The sequence below is a fragment of the Microtus ochrogaster genome, unplaced genomic scaffold (assembly GCF_000317375.1).
Source record: "Microtus ochrogaster isolate Prairie Vole_2 unplaced genomic scaffold, MicOch1.0 UNK38, whole genome shotgun sequence".
Classification (NCBI taxonomy): domain Eukaryota; kingdom Metazoa; phylum Chordata; class Mammalia; order Rodentia; family Cricetidae; genus Microtus; species Microtus ochrogaster.
This window is the reverse complement of record NW_004949136.1, coordinates 2628053-2642801: the sequence shown is the minus strand read 5'-3', so window position 1 is coordinate 2642801 and position 14749 is coordinate 2628053. Positions and strand designations below refer to the sequence as shown.

Sequence of the window (14749 nt, the reverse complement as noted above, 5' to 3'; positions counted from 1 at the left end):
TTGTAGGTACTTAGGAATCACCCTGAGAGGCAGCAGGCTAGCACCCAGAGGGGACCCCCTGTGGAGGTTCCACTCCCTCTGGCCACCTTGCTGGTGCCTTTGACTGGAATGAACCTAGCACGGGCTTCAGGGCAGTTTTGGTCCCTGATCCTTTGCCCTTCTCCCCTCCTAGGTTGTTCCTGGTCATAGAATACGTCAACGGCGGGGACCTCATGTTCCACATGCAGAGACAGAGGAAGCTACCAGAGGAGCACGCCAGGTGGGTTCAGGTCCACGGAGAGCACCGCCTGCGGAACCCCCCCTCCCTCGTGCCAGCAGTGAAGAGAGCAGGGTGGAGCTTGGGCAGAAGGTGGCAAAGATGGGACTTTGCCATGGTGTAAGGGATTCCCGAACCTCTGGGGAAGCTGACCCCTCCCATACCTTGAGCAGAAGCCCCCACTCAGGAGAGCAGGCCCTCTGGGCTGTTTTCACAATCGTAACATCTTGGCATTGTCCTCCCTCTGTTAAGTCCTACACTCTCTCAGTGGCAGAGCACAGCAGGTCTCTGCTGGCGTCAGGAGAGAACCCACTGGTCCTGCTTCTGGCCTTGGATGGTTGCCATCCAGCCCACTGTCCTGGTACCTCCCCTGCAGCCCAGGCCTTGAAGGAAGAAGGCTGGGGAGATTTAAATTTGGGTGGTCCCTTCTTATCCACCTTAGTTATCCCCCTATGAAGTCCTGTGAATCATCACTTAGGTTCCCTCCGAGGGAAGTGGGCAGAAGCAGCAACCATTTATTGCCTTTCCACTTGCCTTTTATAAAACTCATGGTAAAATGCACACAGCATTGATGTTACCATTTCAGACATTTTAAGTATATGGGTAGTTCAGAGCCATAAAGCTGACCACACTGCCACACAGCCGCCATGCACAGAGCCCCTCTTTATCTCCCACAACGGAACCTGTACCCTGTGACTTCCCAGGCTCCTGATCCCCAGCCCTGGCACCTCCCTCCCTCTGTCTGATTCCAGAGTCCTCCCTGAGCGGAATCTCAGGCTACCTGTCTTTCTATATGACTGGATACAATGTCTCCGTGATTCACTGTGTAGCCATCTCTTTCTCCTGTTACCTAGACGGGCCTCAGACTTGCAGCCATGAGCCGTCCTTCCCCACCCACGCATCCTCTATCCACTCCCCCGTCAGTGCTTACTCCCGCATTTTATTCTTTATGAATAGGGTCGCTGTGGACATAGGTATTAAACATACGTGTTTAAGGCCCTGCTTACGATTCTTTTTTTTTTTTACTTTCAGTGTTTTAAATTAGCATACAAAGTAATGGACTTCATAATGGCATTTTTCACATATACATTGTTCTTATTGGTCCTTTGCAGTCTCCAGCCCTGGACACATGTGCATTAGTAGAGGTGTTTAGCACATCTTCTTTCTCTTTTTCATGATTGTTTGTTCTGGTGCTGGAGACCATACTGATGGAGCTAGGCAGGAGCTTTCCCATCGAGTTGCACTCAGCCCCAGTTTTCATGTTCTGAGGGTCACATTTTTCATTCATTGAATTCCATACAGTGGTACACAGGGCTCCAGCTTCCTACGTCCTCACCACTTACTCTGGTTGTGTTAAATAGACATTCTGGTGGCTAGGAGGTAGACTCCCACTATAATTTAAATTTGCATTTCCCTGGTGACCAGGATGCATTGTGGGGCTCTGTGTGTGGCAGCTCCCTGGCTGGCTGGCTGGCTGGCTGCCACAGTCCCTCTGTTCACTGCAGAATGCCCCCACCTCAGGTTCTATGCTGCTGAGATTTGTATTGCTCTCAACTTCCTACATGAGAGAGGGATCATCTACCGGGACCTGAAACTGGACAACGTCCTCCTTGATGCTGACGGACACATTAAGCTGACGGACTACGGCATGTGCAAGGTGCCTGCCCTGCCCGTCCCCCGCCTTGCCTGTCTGCCCTTGTCATCCCGACTGGGCACAGCTCAGCCAAGGCACCCCTGCCCGTAACCGCTCACTCCTAAGGGGAGCCACTGCACGCGAGGGTCACCCTCCTGATAACTGTGTCCCCACAGGAAGGCCTAGGCCCCGGTGACACGACAAGCACTTTCTGTGGAACCCCGAACTATATCGCTCCTGAAATCCTGCGAGGAGAAGAATACGGTGAGTACAGGCCCATAGGAGGTAAACGTAGGCAGACACGCTACAGAAGTCGCTGCCACCTGGCGATGTCCACCCGGAGCAGGAACCCGCCCTGTCAACAATAGGCAGGGGGAGCGCCGTGGCCATGTGACACCCAGAGACAACACACCGCACCCCTTGGTGTCTCCCGGATGCCTGTTACCCCCTTCATACCTTCTCAAGCCCACCAGGTGACCCTGAACGATGTCCTCTCCCTGGCGAGCCAGGGTGGGAAGGATGGAAAGGAGCCTGAAACAAAGACAAGACAGGCCCCCAGGTTGACGGCCACTGGCCATGCGTGTGTAGAAGAATCAAAGTATCCTTGGGAATGGTAGGAGTGACCCAGTCAGGATCCAAAGCAGAGGGCGACCGATCTGGGAAACCCTGCAGACACAACGGTATACGTCTGCTCCTCCTCTTTCTCTGAGTGGAAGCCATCGTACATAGCCATGTGTGGAGATGGGGTGGCATACATATACAGGTACATACACATCCACGTGGTAGGGGAGAGTATATAGCATGCAGTGGGTGTGTGCGTGTGCATTACGTATGAACATATGCATGGTATGTGTGTGCTTGTGCACCCACACACCTTTGCATCCTAGAGTTTTCTGCCACGCAGGTGGGATTACAGACATGTGCTCTCTATCCCTGACTCATGTTGGTGGCGTTGGTGAAAGCAGTCATAAATGCACCTTCCCATAAATGAGTGTGCCGGCAGCATGTGCAGATCACTGACCCGAGATAATGATTGGGCTCCTAGAAGCTGCTTCAGTTGCAGCTGCTCAGGAACCAGAGAAGGAAAGATGGCAGGTTGGAGCCAGAAACCAGTCTAGAACCAGCCATGGTTCCAACCTGATTCTATATGTGGTGGAGCAGATGTTCAGAGACCACAGGGATGGCCAGGCTGTCTAGGACAGAGCTGAAAAAAAAGCCAAGAAAGAAAAAGTAGTGAAGGCAGAAGGGACTATAGCAAACTGATTCCTACCTCAGAGAAGTGAGTTCCGGCCGGTTCTGTTTGGGCAGCACTGGGGATTGAAGCTAGAGTTCTCTCCCGCTGAGCTGCGCTCCTCAGTGAGAAGGGGACTTTGTAACCTTAAATGAAAACAAGAAGAAAGCCGGTTATGGTGGCATGTACTCCAGAGCCTGGGGCAGCAGTCACAGTTTGAAGGCCAGCAAGATCCTCATAATAATAGTAATAATAATAATAATAATAAAATAACAGTAATGACCGGAGCAAAGCAGGGTTCGTTCTTGGACCCATTCTGCATGTTTGTGCAGCAATCCCAGCAGAGCTGGTGGGCCGGGTAACAGCCAGGGTAACCCACAGTGAGCTGGAGGAGTCACAGCACGCGCCAGCTCCGCAGCTTCTAAGGAAAAAGATGCCCGGCGGTCCAGCCACCCGCAGAGATGGATGCCACATCCTTTGGCACAATCACAGTCACGGGCTGAGTGTGTCAGCTTCCCAGCCACCTCCTGCCTAGTGACTGCCCGCTTTTCCCCAGGGTTCAGCGTGGACTGGTGGGCGCTGGGCGTCCTCATGTTTGAGATGATGGCTGGACGCTCCCCCTTTGATATCATCACGGACAACCCGGACATGAACACTGAAGATTACCTTTTCCAAGGTTGGTGGCCTGCAGCGTGTCCACCCCCTTTCTTTCCTTCTCAAAGGTGAGGATGGGAGGCGGTGCCCAGCCTGGTGAAGCCTGCACAGAGCCGTTCCTCCGGCAGAGAATGTGGTGAGGTGACCATAGTTCACCGTCAGTCACCTAGAGGGAGAATGCTCTGATGTAGCCAGAGCCCCCCTCTGCCCAGCCAGGTTCATTCCCTGTGGCCCCTGGTAGCCATCCCACACACACACACACCCACACACACACACCTTACTCCTGCCCAGAGTTAATGGCCTTTAGTATGCCCCTCAGGGCTGTCCCTCAGCGCCCTCTGGTGACCGGTGCAGAGGCCTCCACGTGTCTGGGACCAAAAGACAGAGTTCAGGAGTCCTGTAGGCTTCCGGGAAGAGTGAATACTGCCAAGGGTCATCTCACTTGGGTTCTATCCACACAGTGATCCTGGAAAAGCCAATCCGGATCCCCCGCTTCCTGTCCGTCAAGGCCTCACACGTCCTGAAAGGGTTTTTAAATAAGGTATGCTCTGGCCGTGGTGACAGAATACTCTGGGAGGGAGCGGGTGGGCAGAGTCCCCCTACTGAAGCTGTTCTCTGTGTTTGGTCATAGGCGTTGGCACTGGGGCTCTCTGCACTCAGAGACTTTATTAGTTATTTATTTATTGTTTCATGTGCATTGATGTTGTACCATGGATGTGTCTGGTCCCCTGGAACTGGCGTTACAGACAGTTGTGAGCTGCCATGTGGGTGCTGGGAATTGAACCCTGGTCCTCTGGAAGAGCAGTCAGTGCTCTTAACCACTGAGCCACATCTCTAACCCCCAAAGAATGAGAGCCCAAAGTTTGTTTCTTTTTTTTTTCCTTCAAGACAGGGTTTCTCTTTGTACACCAAGCTGGCCTTGAACTCACAGAGATCCTCCTGCCTCTGCCTCCTGAATGCTGGGATTAACAGTATGTGCCACCACCGCCCAGTGAGTTTTATTTTTATTGATACTTAGCATAACAAACAGTGAGAAAGTAGCCCTTTGGGGAAGGGATCCCAACAGAGGGACGGTCACACCCCGCAGGACAGGAGGGCAGCCGGAGACAGTGAGCTCCCGTGGGGGAAGCTGGGTCATCCCGTTGGGTAGGGGCTGAATCAGGGGTTTTCTTTTTCTTGGGAGTCCAGACTCACCGTTATTTGCACTCTGACCCCCCCAGGATCCCAAAGAGAGGCTTGGCTGCCGGCCGCAGACTGGATTTTCTGACATCAAGTCCCATGCCTTCTTCCGCAGCATAGACTGGGACCTGGTAAGCCTCAGGGGTCTGTGAGATGGGTTGTGCCCGTAGTCAGAGTGGCCCCGTGTGCACTTGGGTGCCTGGTAATGGTGTCTGGGCCCCAAGGGCACTTTCTTTGGTGTGGTTAGTTACCCAAAGCTGCCCAAACCCCATCTGTATCACTAGTTACTGGCAGGGTAGCAGGGACAGACTTTGAGCTTCTGAGTTGCGTCCATTCCTGATATTAGGCAGGCGGATCTCTTGTGAGTTTGAGGCCAGCCTGGTCTACAGAGAGAGTTCTAGGACAGTCAGGGTTCTTACCCAGAGAAACCCTGTGTCGAAATAATACACCCTTTTGAGGGAAAATATAAAAGCTAACCCATTGAGTAAATCTGGAACTTGCCCGGCTGTGGCACACTGGACACCCTCCTCCCCAAACCCATCTTGACCTTTTCAGACGGCCCCCGCCAGCACTAACGTCTAATCCCCGGGGAAGGATCTTACCATTTAACCAGCCATGTGTTTGTTGTTGTTTTTGTTTTTCAAAACAGGGTTTCGCTGTGTACCCCTGGCTGTCCTGTAGCTCTTTCTCTCTCTGTGTTGACCAGGCTGGCCTCGAATTCATAGCTTTGCCTGCTTCTGGAATCAAAGGGTGTAGGCCACCACTACCCGGTACAACCAGTCACTCTGTTTAGAGGACTGTTTGTGTCTAGCGTACTGTGCGGAATGGGGAGGGACCAGGCTGCATGGGCAGCAGGTGGTCAGGACAGGCGATGCCCACAACCCATGGCCCTTCTAGAGCCGCAAAACCAGAACCTCTCGTTCACTCCCTTGTTTGGGTGTAAATGTCTATTCGGTGCATTGATGTTTTTTAACTTGGGGTGTGTGTGTGTCTTTGTCTGTGTGTGTGTGTGTCTGTCTGTCTGTCTGGGGGGGTGTCTGGGTGTGTGTGTGTGTATCTGGAGGGTGTCTGTGTGGGTGGTGTGTGGGTGTGTGTGTGTCTTTGTCTGTGTGTGTATGTCTGTCTGTCTGGGGGGGTGTCTGTGTGTGTGTGTATCTGGGGGTGTCTGTGTGTGTGTGTGTCTGTGTCTGTCTGTCTGTCTGTCTGGGGGTGTGTCTGTGTGGGTGGTGTGTGGGTGTGTCATATGGAGGTCAGAGGACAGCTTTTGAGAGTCGCTTCTCCCCTCCCACGATATAGGTCTAGGGACAAACTCAGGCCGTCAGTTTTGGCGCCAAGCACCATTATCTGCTGAACCATCTCACTCGCCTTGATACTTAAGAACCAATTCTGTCAGCTTTTAATTTCACTTTCTAGCTCTGGTAGCATCAGAGGGAAGCCGTGGGTTTCTTTCTAACTCAGTCTTGGCCCAGGCCCAGTAGTGGCAAATGTTACCAACAGGCTCACTGCCTCCCCAGTCTTTGAAACCTGTCACCCCCACTCTGACACGGAGTCAGATCTAAAAGTGGGGTACAGGGAGAATCCTGCATCCTTGTTCCTCCTCTGAGCCTGCCTCGCCGTGGTCCGCCCCTTCTGAGCCTGTAGAATCTGAGTTCTTCCTCTGGCCCTGGCCCTGGCCCTGGCCCTGGCCCTGGCCTCCCACATGGCATCAGTAGCCGCCCACCCTTGCCTCACCATAAGAGAGTGGATATGGTATAAATAGTGTCTTATTTCAGCCCAGCTGCCTCTAGGCTGGCCAGCCAAGTGGTTCTGAGCAGCAAGAGGGGAAGATGGAGGAGGTCTTCCTCGGCATCATTCCCATGGCTCAGTGGTTCTTAGTACATCTTGTGGGCCTGGAGTCCTGTCACAGAGCCTCTCCACCCCAGCCCAGCAGACTTGTGCCATGGGTCATCACGTCTATCCTTCCATCCCCTTCCCTGGCCATAGCCAACTGTGCTCTGTCTTGCGATTTGGTTCACAACTCTGCCTTGAAAGGAGGTCCATCCAGGAGGTGACCTTGCATTATGGCACACTCCGCTCGGTGAAGCATCTTCCAGGATCATCTTTGTCGTGGTGATAAACATGTTACATGCCTTCACAGTTATCTGGTGTTGCATTGCGCAGATGGACCACGTGTTTGTCCACTCGCCCACTGGTGGTCACGTGGGCAGGGTCCACTTCTGGTTCTTAGATTGTTGAGCGGCCTACGTAGCCTGTCTGTTGGGGCTCTTGTCTAGTTTTCTGGGGGATCTTCCTCCAGATGAGCCACTGTCCAGGCGGTCACTGGGTATCCCGCCTCCTGAGGGGCTGTACCCCACGACTTCTTAGGACCTGAGGACTGCACAGCCCAGCAACAGCTCCAGGGATTACAGTGTCAGGACTGTTCATCTGAGGTGGGAGCTCAGGTCTAGAGATGTCACCATGGAACTCAGGATGCTGGTCCCTGGTGCAGGTCTGGTGCTGTGAAGGAGGAGACAGATGTGAACAGCAAGGAGAATCGGAACTGGGCCCTGCCGTGAGCCCCCCGTGACAGCACTGGAGAGGCTCCTAATCCCAGCCCTCCTCCCCTCACCGACCCAGCCCTCCCCTAGCTGACCCATCGCCATCAGGGTGGCCATGGTGGTAACTGCTGCGTACACATTCCTGGACCTGAGGCCACCTCTGCCATTCTCTTAAGATTTGCACAAAGCCAGCTGGCATGGGTCTCCTTCAGGGATTAAAGGCTATGTGGCCAGAGGGAAGCCAGGCTTGTCCCTGGTGTCCTCCCCCACCCTTTTTTTTTGACCCTTGTGGACTTGGGTTTTGAGAGACAGGAACGACACCCAAACTCCTGTAACTTGAGACTCTGGAATGCCAGAGCTGAGGAGATCCAGGCTCTGGAATGGCTTATTTATGGGGTAAGGTCCCTGTGAGTAGCCTGGTAGACTGGCAGGAGCCAGCCCACTACACCTGCCTCCTCCCTGAACTAACACTGTTCCTATGGCACAGCCTGTTCTAAGGTCCCCCAGGACCATCCTCCATCCTGAGTGCCATGGGGCAGAGGGCATCATGGCAGGCTCAAATTGTCATAACACTGGCTGTCCTCACAGACTGGGGGAGGGAAGGTTCCACCTGAATGCAAGGTTTCTGCTTCAGACAAGTCCAGGGGGGTGGTCTTGATGAATGTAAGTGGGTAAAGATACAAATGAGACCCTCAGCTGGACAGTGGTTGCGCACGCCTTTAATCCCAGCACTTGGGAGGCAAAGGCAGGTGGATCTCTGTGAGTTCGAGGCCAGCCGGGTCTATAAAAGCTAGTTCCAGGACGGCTAGGGCTGTTACACAGAAAAACCCTGTCTCAGAGAGAGAGAGACAGAGACAGAGACAGAGACCCTCTTCTGGGGACAGAGATACATCTGCCTACTCCAGTGGCTGGCTGATCTGAGAACTACTGTCTGCATGGCAAGCCATCCCTGATAGTGACCTTGCGCTACCAGAGCCTTTAACCCTCACAGCAGCGGCCACCCACCCTAGAGTTTGGTGTTCAGGGTCCTCCCTGGACCTTAGCCGTGGGCTCGTCTCCCATCCCCCTCCACTGCTCTGGAGAGAGAGACAGTCAGAAGGGAGTCACCTGCCAGCCATCTATCTCTAGGGGTACAGGGATGGCCTGTGGGGCCAGTCCTCCTGCCCCGCTCTGGGATGTGAGGATAGGAGCCTATGCTCCACTGAGCACACAGAGTCCATCACGGGCCATCCGGCACACCCTCCGCTGCCAAGTCTCCACCAGAAGGTTTAGATGGTAGCGTGAAGACCGTGGGAAAGTTGTTGGACACAGTCCCAGACAGGGTTGTGACTGGTCAGTAGATTGGTTCTGAGAGAAATGAGTCTATACAGCAAAGTCTTGACTCCCTTTGGAAACTTGGCTAGGCTACTTACCACAAGGGTCTGTCCACAGACCCTCCGTGTCTGGTGCTCCGTCAGACATGGTTTGACAGCATGTCGGATCTTTCCAATGGCTGCAAATCCCTGACCCACCATGAACCGGACAGAGTTGAAGCAGCCATCTGGGCATTGCTACCCCCTGCCATCAAACCTACTGTGTTCAGGGTTACTGGCAGGTGCCATGGCAAGTCCACCCTGAGGAGTGAGTCAGAGTGTGGCTAAAACAAGCTTTCTTGACATCAGCGAGACCTGATCAGTGAGACCTGACAGGAAGTTGATGGCCTCCACTCCTGCCCCCTGTTGGGCAAATTAAATGGGCCCGGACAGTCCTCGGGTAAAGGTACTTCCCACCAAGCTGACAGCCTGGGTTAGACTTCCAGGATGAAGTGGGAGCGCTGTCTCCTGAAAGTCGTCCTCTGGCTCGTGTGTGCCCACTCACTCACACACAGTTAAATAAATGTAATATTTTAAAGTTTAAATAATAGGTCCACGGCTTCTAGGAGAAAGACTCCAGAGAGGGAAGCAAGTAGGAGGACAGACTGTCACAAAACCCTCTGGTTTCCCAGGCAACCTGCCAAAGAAAAAGGAAAGGACCGAGTCCTTGGTCGTGGAGTGTGCCTGTGGCCAGGAGAGAAAAGAAAGGAAGATCTAGGGGGATAGGGTAAAGGGCCACCCATTGAAGGCCCAGGCACGGGGCTCCAGGGACAAACAGGCAGTTGTGGGAACCACGGCCAGGTGGGGGCATCGGAAATGGGGTCACAGCTGCTGTGGGCCTCCCTGCCCTTAAGACTGAATAGGACCAGCTCCCCTCACTGCCCAGCCTTCAGAAGGCAATGGTGGCAACGCTGTCCTAGCCTTTGGGGCATTTCTTTGCTTGGACACTAAAAGTCAGCATGGCCTGTGCCGTCCATGTACTCTGTGCTAATCTCCTGCCCACAGCAGTGCTGGGAACTGACTCCCGTTGTGCCTCACTAGAGGTAAAGAGTCGCCCTCCGAACACAAGGACAAACCTCACAGGCTACACAGTCCCGGGTCTTCTCTTGTCCTAGCAGGCTGGGGCCCTCGCTTGCTCTTAGTCTCTTATTCAGCCATGAATCCAGCCGCTCTCCACACCTCCATCCATTTTTCTCGCTTACTCTCTGACTCACCCACCCATGCATGCTGTGTGCCATTGTTGGGTGAGGTTTGTTGTTTCTAAGAATACAGAGATGCAGCTATAACCAAGACACTGGTCCCACCCCAGAGCCAGCATCAAATAGACTAGAGGAGTGTTAGACATCAGCTCCCATGCCAGCCACATGTGAGGTCAAGTGCAGATGCATGCCGTCTCTTCAAGGCCTGCAGCCCTGGCTCAGGCAGGGCAGTGGGGCTCATAGGACAGATACATACATTGTTCTGGGACCAGCTGTCACCCACCTTCCCCTGGAAGAGCCGAATGAATGCTGGAAAGAAAGCTCTCGCACTGGGCACCGAATGCTCAGAAACACCCTACCTGTGTTGCCCTTGTGTGGCCCAAGGACCCGGCTTGATAAAGAAGAACAGCTATATATTTTAGTTGGTTGGTTTTTGTTTTTCAAGATCAGGTTTCTCTATGTAGCCCTGGCTGACCTGGAACTCACTCTGTAGACCAGGCTGGCCTCGAACTCACAGAGATCCGCCTGCCTCTGCCTCCCGAGTGCTGAGATTAAAGGTGTGCGCCACCACCTGGCTGAACAGCTGTATTATAAATAACCAATCCTGCCGGGCGGTGGTGCGCTCTGGAGGCAGAGGCAGGCGGATCTCTGTGAGTTCGAGGCCAGCCTGATCTACAAGAGCTAGATCCAGGACAGGCACCAAAGTTACACAGAGAAACCCTGTCTCAAAAAAACCAAAAAAAGAAAAAGAAAGAAAGAAAGAAAGAAAAGAATAAGGAGAGGGAGGGAGGGAGAGCGAGCAAGCTTCCAGCCACTGGCAGTAACATTGTTCCCTGGCACGTGTCTCCAGAGCCTGTACATCCATCACTTTTTAACTGAAGTAGACCTTTTCCTGGCATTGGATATTTTCTCCTAGATTCTATACTTTGACGGGGGCGGGACTGGCATTGAAATGCCAGGCGTGTTGAAAAGCTGAGCTTCCCGTTTTATTCCGTGATTTATGTGCATACAAAGACGAGAAGGGGGCAGAGGGTGCTGACACCCATCTGACCATCGCACTGTCTGACACGCCCTTGTCGATATTCTCAGCTGGAAAAGAAGCAGGCCCTGCCTCCCTTCCAGCCCCAGATCACAGATGACTATGGCCTGGACAACTTTGATACGCAGTTCACCAGCGAGCCCGTGCAGCTGACTCCAGATGACGAGTAAGTCCCGGGCACGACCCTGCAAGTCTCCAGACCTGGGTTCCTGTTTCTGCTGCGTGGGCTGGTGGGAAGGATGGTGCCTGAGGGAGGGACACGGGTGCCACTTTTCACCTCCTCCCTGTGCTCCTAGGGACGTCATAAAGAGGATTGACCAGTCTGAGTTTGAAGGCTTTGAGTACATCAACCCGCTTCTGCTGTCTGCTGAGGAGTCCGTGTGAGGCCATGAGCGTCTCCCTTGTGGACACGCCTGTGAATGACCCTGTCACTTTACCCTTAACCACAGCATATGCATGCCAGGCTGGGCACGAGGCTCCGAGCAGCCAAGGAGGGATGCTGGCCACCGAGACCGCAGAGGGACACCCAGCAGGCACTTCTGGACAGAGCAGTCTCTTGTGTCCAGGCCCCAGAGGCTGGCTTTGTGCTGGAGGAATAGCTTCCTGTGCCCGTGGCAGCCCTACCAGAGGGCAAGACAGTCACGCCATTTCGAAGGTGCACATTTTCCACAGAAACAGAACTCGATGCACTGACCCGCTCCAGGAAAGTTAGCGTGTAAATGCCCTGAGGAATAAAATGTACCGATGATGTCGAAGCTTCCTCTGCTGCCTTTTTTCTGAGTGGCACCCGCCTGACGTCCCCAGCGCAGCCCCCACGTGAGGAGGAGCTGCGTGTTCCGAGCAGGCAGAACGTAGGCAGGGGACGGGCACCCAAGTGCCTGCAGGAATGCACTGCAACGAGAATTGTTACAGATTCGGAACTTTTTTCTAAATCCCGGTAAGTTTTGTTGTTAATATTTAACATGTATTTTCATACCCAGCGCAGCTAGCCATGGTAGTCCAAGGCTGCAGTGACATCCTGGCCAGGTTGGTGATGCTGTTCCCACCAGCCCCGTGGACTCTGATAGGGGAAACTGGATTATAGCGATTCTAAAACATTGCTTACCAAAGCACCAGTAAAACCAAATAAATAGGTAAATAAATAAAAAGGGAAAGAATAATTGAAAACTAAATCCGCAAAAAAAAAAAAAAAATATATTTCTGAAAACACTAGCCAGTGCCTCCAAGATGTCTTGTGTTATACATTAGATTTTTTGGAAAATATTTTTATCACTAATACTCCAGATTAGAAAAATTTAAAGACATGTGTGACGGACCCTAGCCTTAACGTGACAGAATACCCATAATCCTGTACTCTTACTGAGGAAGCGTGTCCGCTTCCATAACTGTTGTGCTCGGCCATCCTCCTCCTCAGATTAGAGGCAGTCAGGAGGCTAGCCCAAGGCTTTCTGGAAAGAGGTTAGCTAAGTCCTCAGGTCAGGTGTGTCAGGAGCCATCATTTAAGCACCTTGGTAGTGGGCCGGAGACAGAGACGCCGCACTACAGTGACGGAGCACCCCAGGTCTCCCTGAGCCAGGCTGACCCAGGTAGCAAACAGGCTACACACCCCCAACCCTGCCAGAGCGAGACCTGGCATCTCCACGTGAGGCAGGGTGGAGTCCAGTCATGGCTGCTTCATGCAGGCCTCGGGGGCTGGCGGCCCTGTTGAAAATCGAAGTCAGAGGAAATGAAAACTCAGAGGCGCTGTCTGCCATGCTGCCCCGTGGCCGCCCGCAGCCCTCGCCCCAATGCACTCAGGTTTCTCAGGCCATCGCCATGTCTGGCGCTGAACACATCAGAGCCACACCAAGGTGCTGGGACAGAGCAGACGGCCCAGGCTTCTGGGTGGCTCTGTAACACCCATTGAACGTGGACACATTTCAACCAGCACTCCTAGTGTCCCGTGAGTAAGACTAACTCCCAGCAACCGGTCAGAAAAAAAAAAAAAAGCAAACACAGCCTAAGAGCCAATGTTTGTCCTCCCAGTGGTGCCCAGCCCAGCCTGGGGATGTCCAAGTGGCTGGAGCCCCAATCCGAGGGCTGTGCGGTCACACCTGCCTATGAGCCACACTGCTATGATGAAGAGCCCACAAGTGGTCCAAGAGCAAACCGGCTCCTGCTAGCTCCTTTCCTCCCAGTGTGCTGCCTAGGGACAGCAACAACTCCTTTGCCCAAACAGCACAGGGGCCCTTGGTTTGTTAGAAATGGGGGTGTATACTTGGATACTGCCCTATTGCCAAATGACTTACTGGTTACTGGTTCGGCTGCTCATGTACAAATGTGTGAATAACATTGTGCCCACCAGAAGGGGAGATTTTTATATATAGTAATTTGTTTTATAAACTAAAGAAAGTGAAGGATGTATTGAAATGTGACTGGGGGGTGGGATGGGAAATACCCTAACGTTTGCAAACGGCTCCGGGCAAGAGAGAGCGTGTCTTTTAACAATGGTTCGCGAACACTGGTGACTCTCACGATTGTAAAGCAGTAACCATGACCATGTGGTTTTGTACAATTGATCGGTGGAGCCCATCGCCGGCCGGCGTTCCTTCTGTGGATGCTGTTCTCGCCCTCCATGGCCAAGGTCGTTCGTATTCTTGCACATCTATTAAAAACTTTGATGAAAACGCCCTTACTGTTATTGTGTTCGACGTAGGCGTCTGGGGAGAGTGAAGGGTTTTACTCTGTTCCCTAGAAGTCCCTTCCTAGAAGAAATTTAGGCTCACAACACAAAACAGAAGAACAAGTAAGTGTCCCCGATACTCAGTGCCACTGTCACCATCCCCATGAAGTGAGTCCGTCCTCACAACTGAAGACCCCATTTCTCATTCTCTTTCCTCCTGAGGTCCCCCTGAGTCCGACTATAGCCTGTCTCCACTGCCACACGCCCAGTGCTGTCTCGTGTAGTTTTACTTTCTCGGGTTACAGCTTTGGGATTGCAGTTAGAACAGGGCCAGCCTGACTAGATTAGGAGTTTCTAGAAACCAGGAACACTTTTGGGGTATCTGGAAGGGTGTTTTCAAAGACGGGTGTAAGCCTCACAGGACCAGGTGAGAAGTGTTCTCCTAAGTAGATGCCATCCAGCCACTCACATCAGAGCCCCAGGTTTTGTATTTCTACTAGGAGACGTGAACTCCTTTGCCTTCCCCTGCCAAGTGCTGAGACTCCACGTGGCCACCACATCCAACTCATGGGAACCGTTCTTCAAAGGAAAATACGGATTTTCTGGTTAACTCGAGCTTTCAAGCCACGCCTACCGCTAACCCCAGGCCAACGCTAGTTTCCGTAGACAAGAAGGTCAGACACGAACAAATTTAGTAGTGGACATTGTAATCCCAGGACTTGGAAGGTAGTGACAGGAAAGTCAAGTTGTCCTCAACCACACAGTGAGTTCAAAACACAAAGGGGAAGGAAGGGCACCAGGCTGGTATTGGAGCCCCTATCTAGAATCTGGGCTTTAGCACAAGAAGAAAAAAAAAGAAAACTAAATTTGCTTTTGTATGTCAGCCACATTTCACGTGTGGGTGGCAAGATGTGGCCCATAGCGCTCCCTTAATTTCCATTCTTCAGGAACAGATTTGATGTGAAGTGCTCTGAGCCCCGCCCCTTAGCGGTAGGTAGGGTTGCAGA

General features: G+C 52.8%; 1 protein-coding gene across 2 annotated transcripts in view; it reads left to right on the top strand.

The window, feature by feature from the left end:
- The window catches only part of Prkcz (protein kinase C zeta), a 107076-nt gene extending 95241 nt beyond the window's left edge, over nucleotides 1-11835 (top strand). For both annotated transcript variants that reach the window (XM_005368659.3, XM_026790019.1), the window contains 8 exons: nucleotides 173-259; nucleotides 1778-1913; nucleotides 2066-2153; nucleotides 3677-3796; nucleotides 4236-4315; nucleotides 4995-5084; nucleotides 11131-11246; nucleotides 11377-11835. In XM_005368659.3, the coding sequence (XP_005368716.1) occupies nucleotides 173-259; nucleotides 1778-1913; nucleotides 2066-2153; nucleotides 3677-3796; nucleotides 4236-4315; nucleotides 4995-5084; nucleotides 11131-11246; nucleotides 11377-11464 (805 nt within the window). In that variant the 3' untranslated portion in view covers nucleotides 11465-11835. The remainder of the gene's footprint in view (nucleotides 1-172; nucleotides 260-1777; nucleotides 1914-2065; nucleotides 2154-3676; nucleotides 3797-4235; nucleotides 4316-4994; nucleotides 5085-11130; nucleotides 11247-11376) is intronic.
- The last annotated feature ends 2914 nt before the right edge of the window (nucleotides 11836-14749 follow it).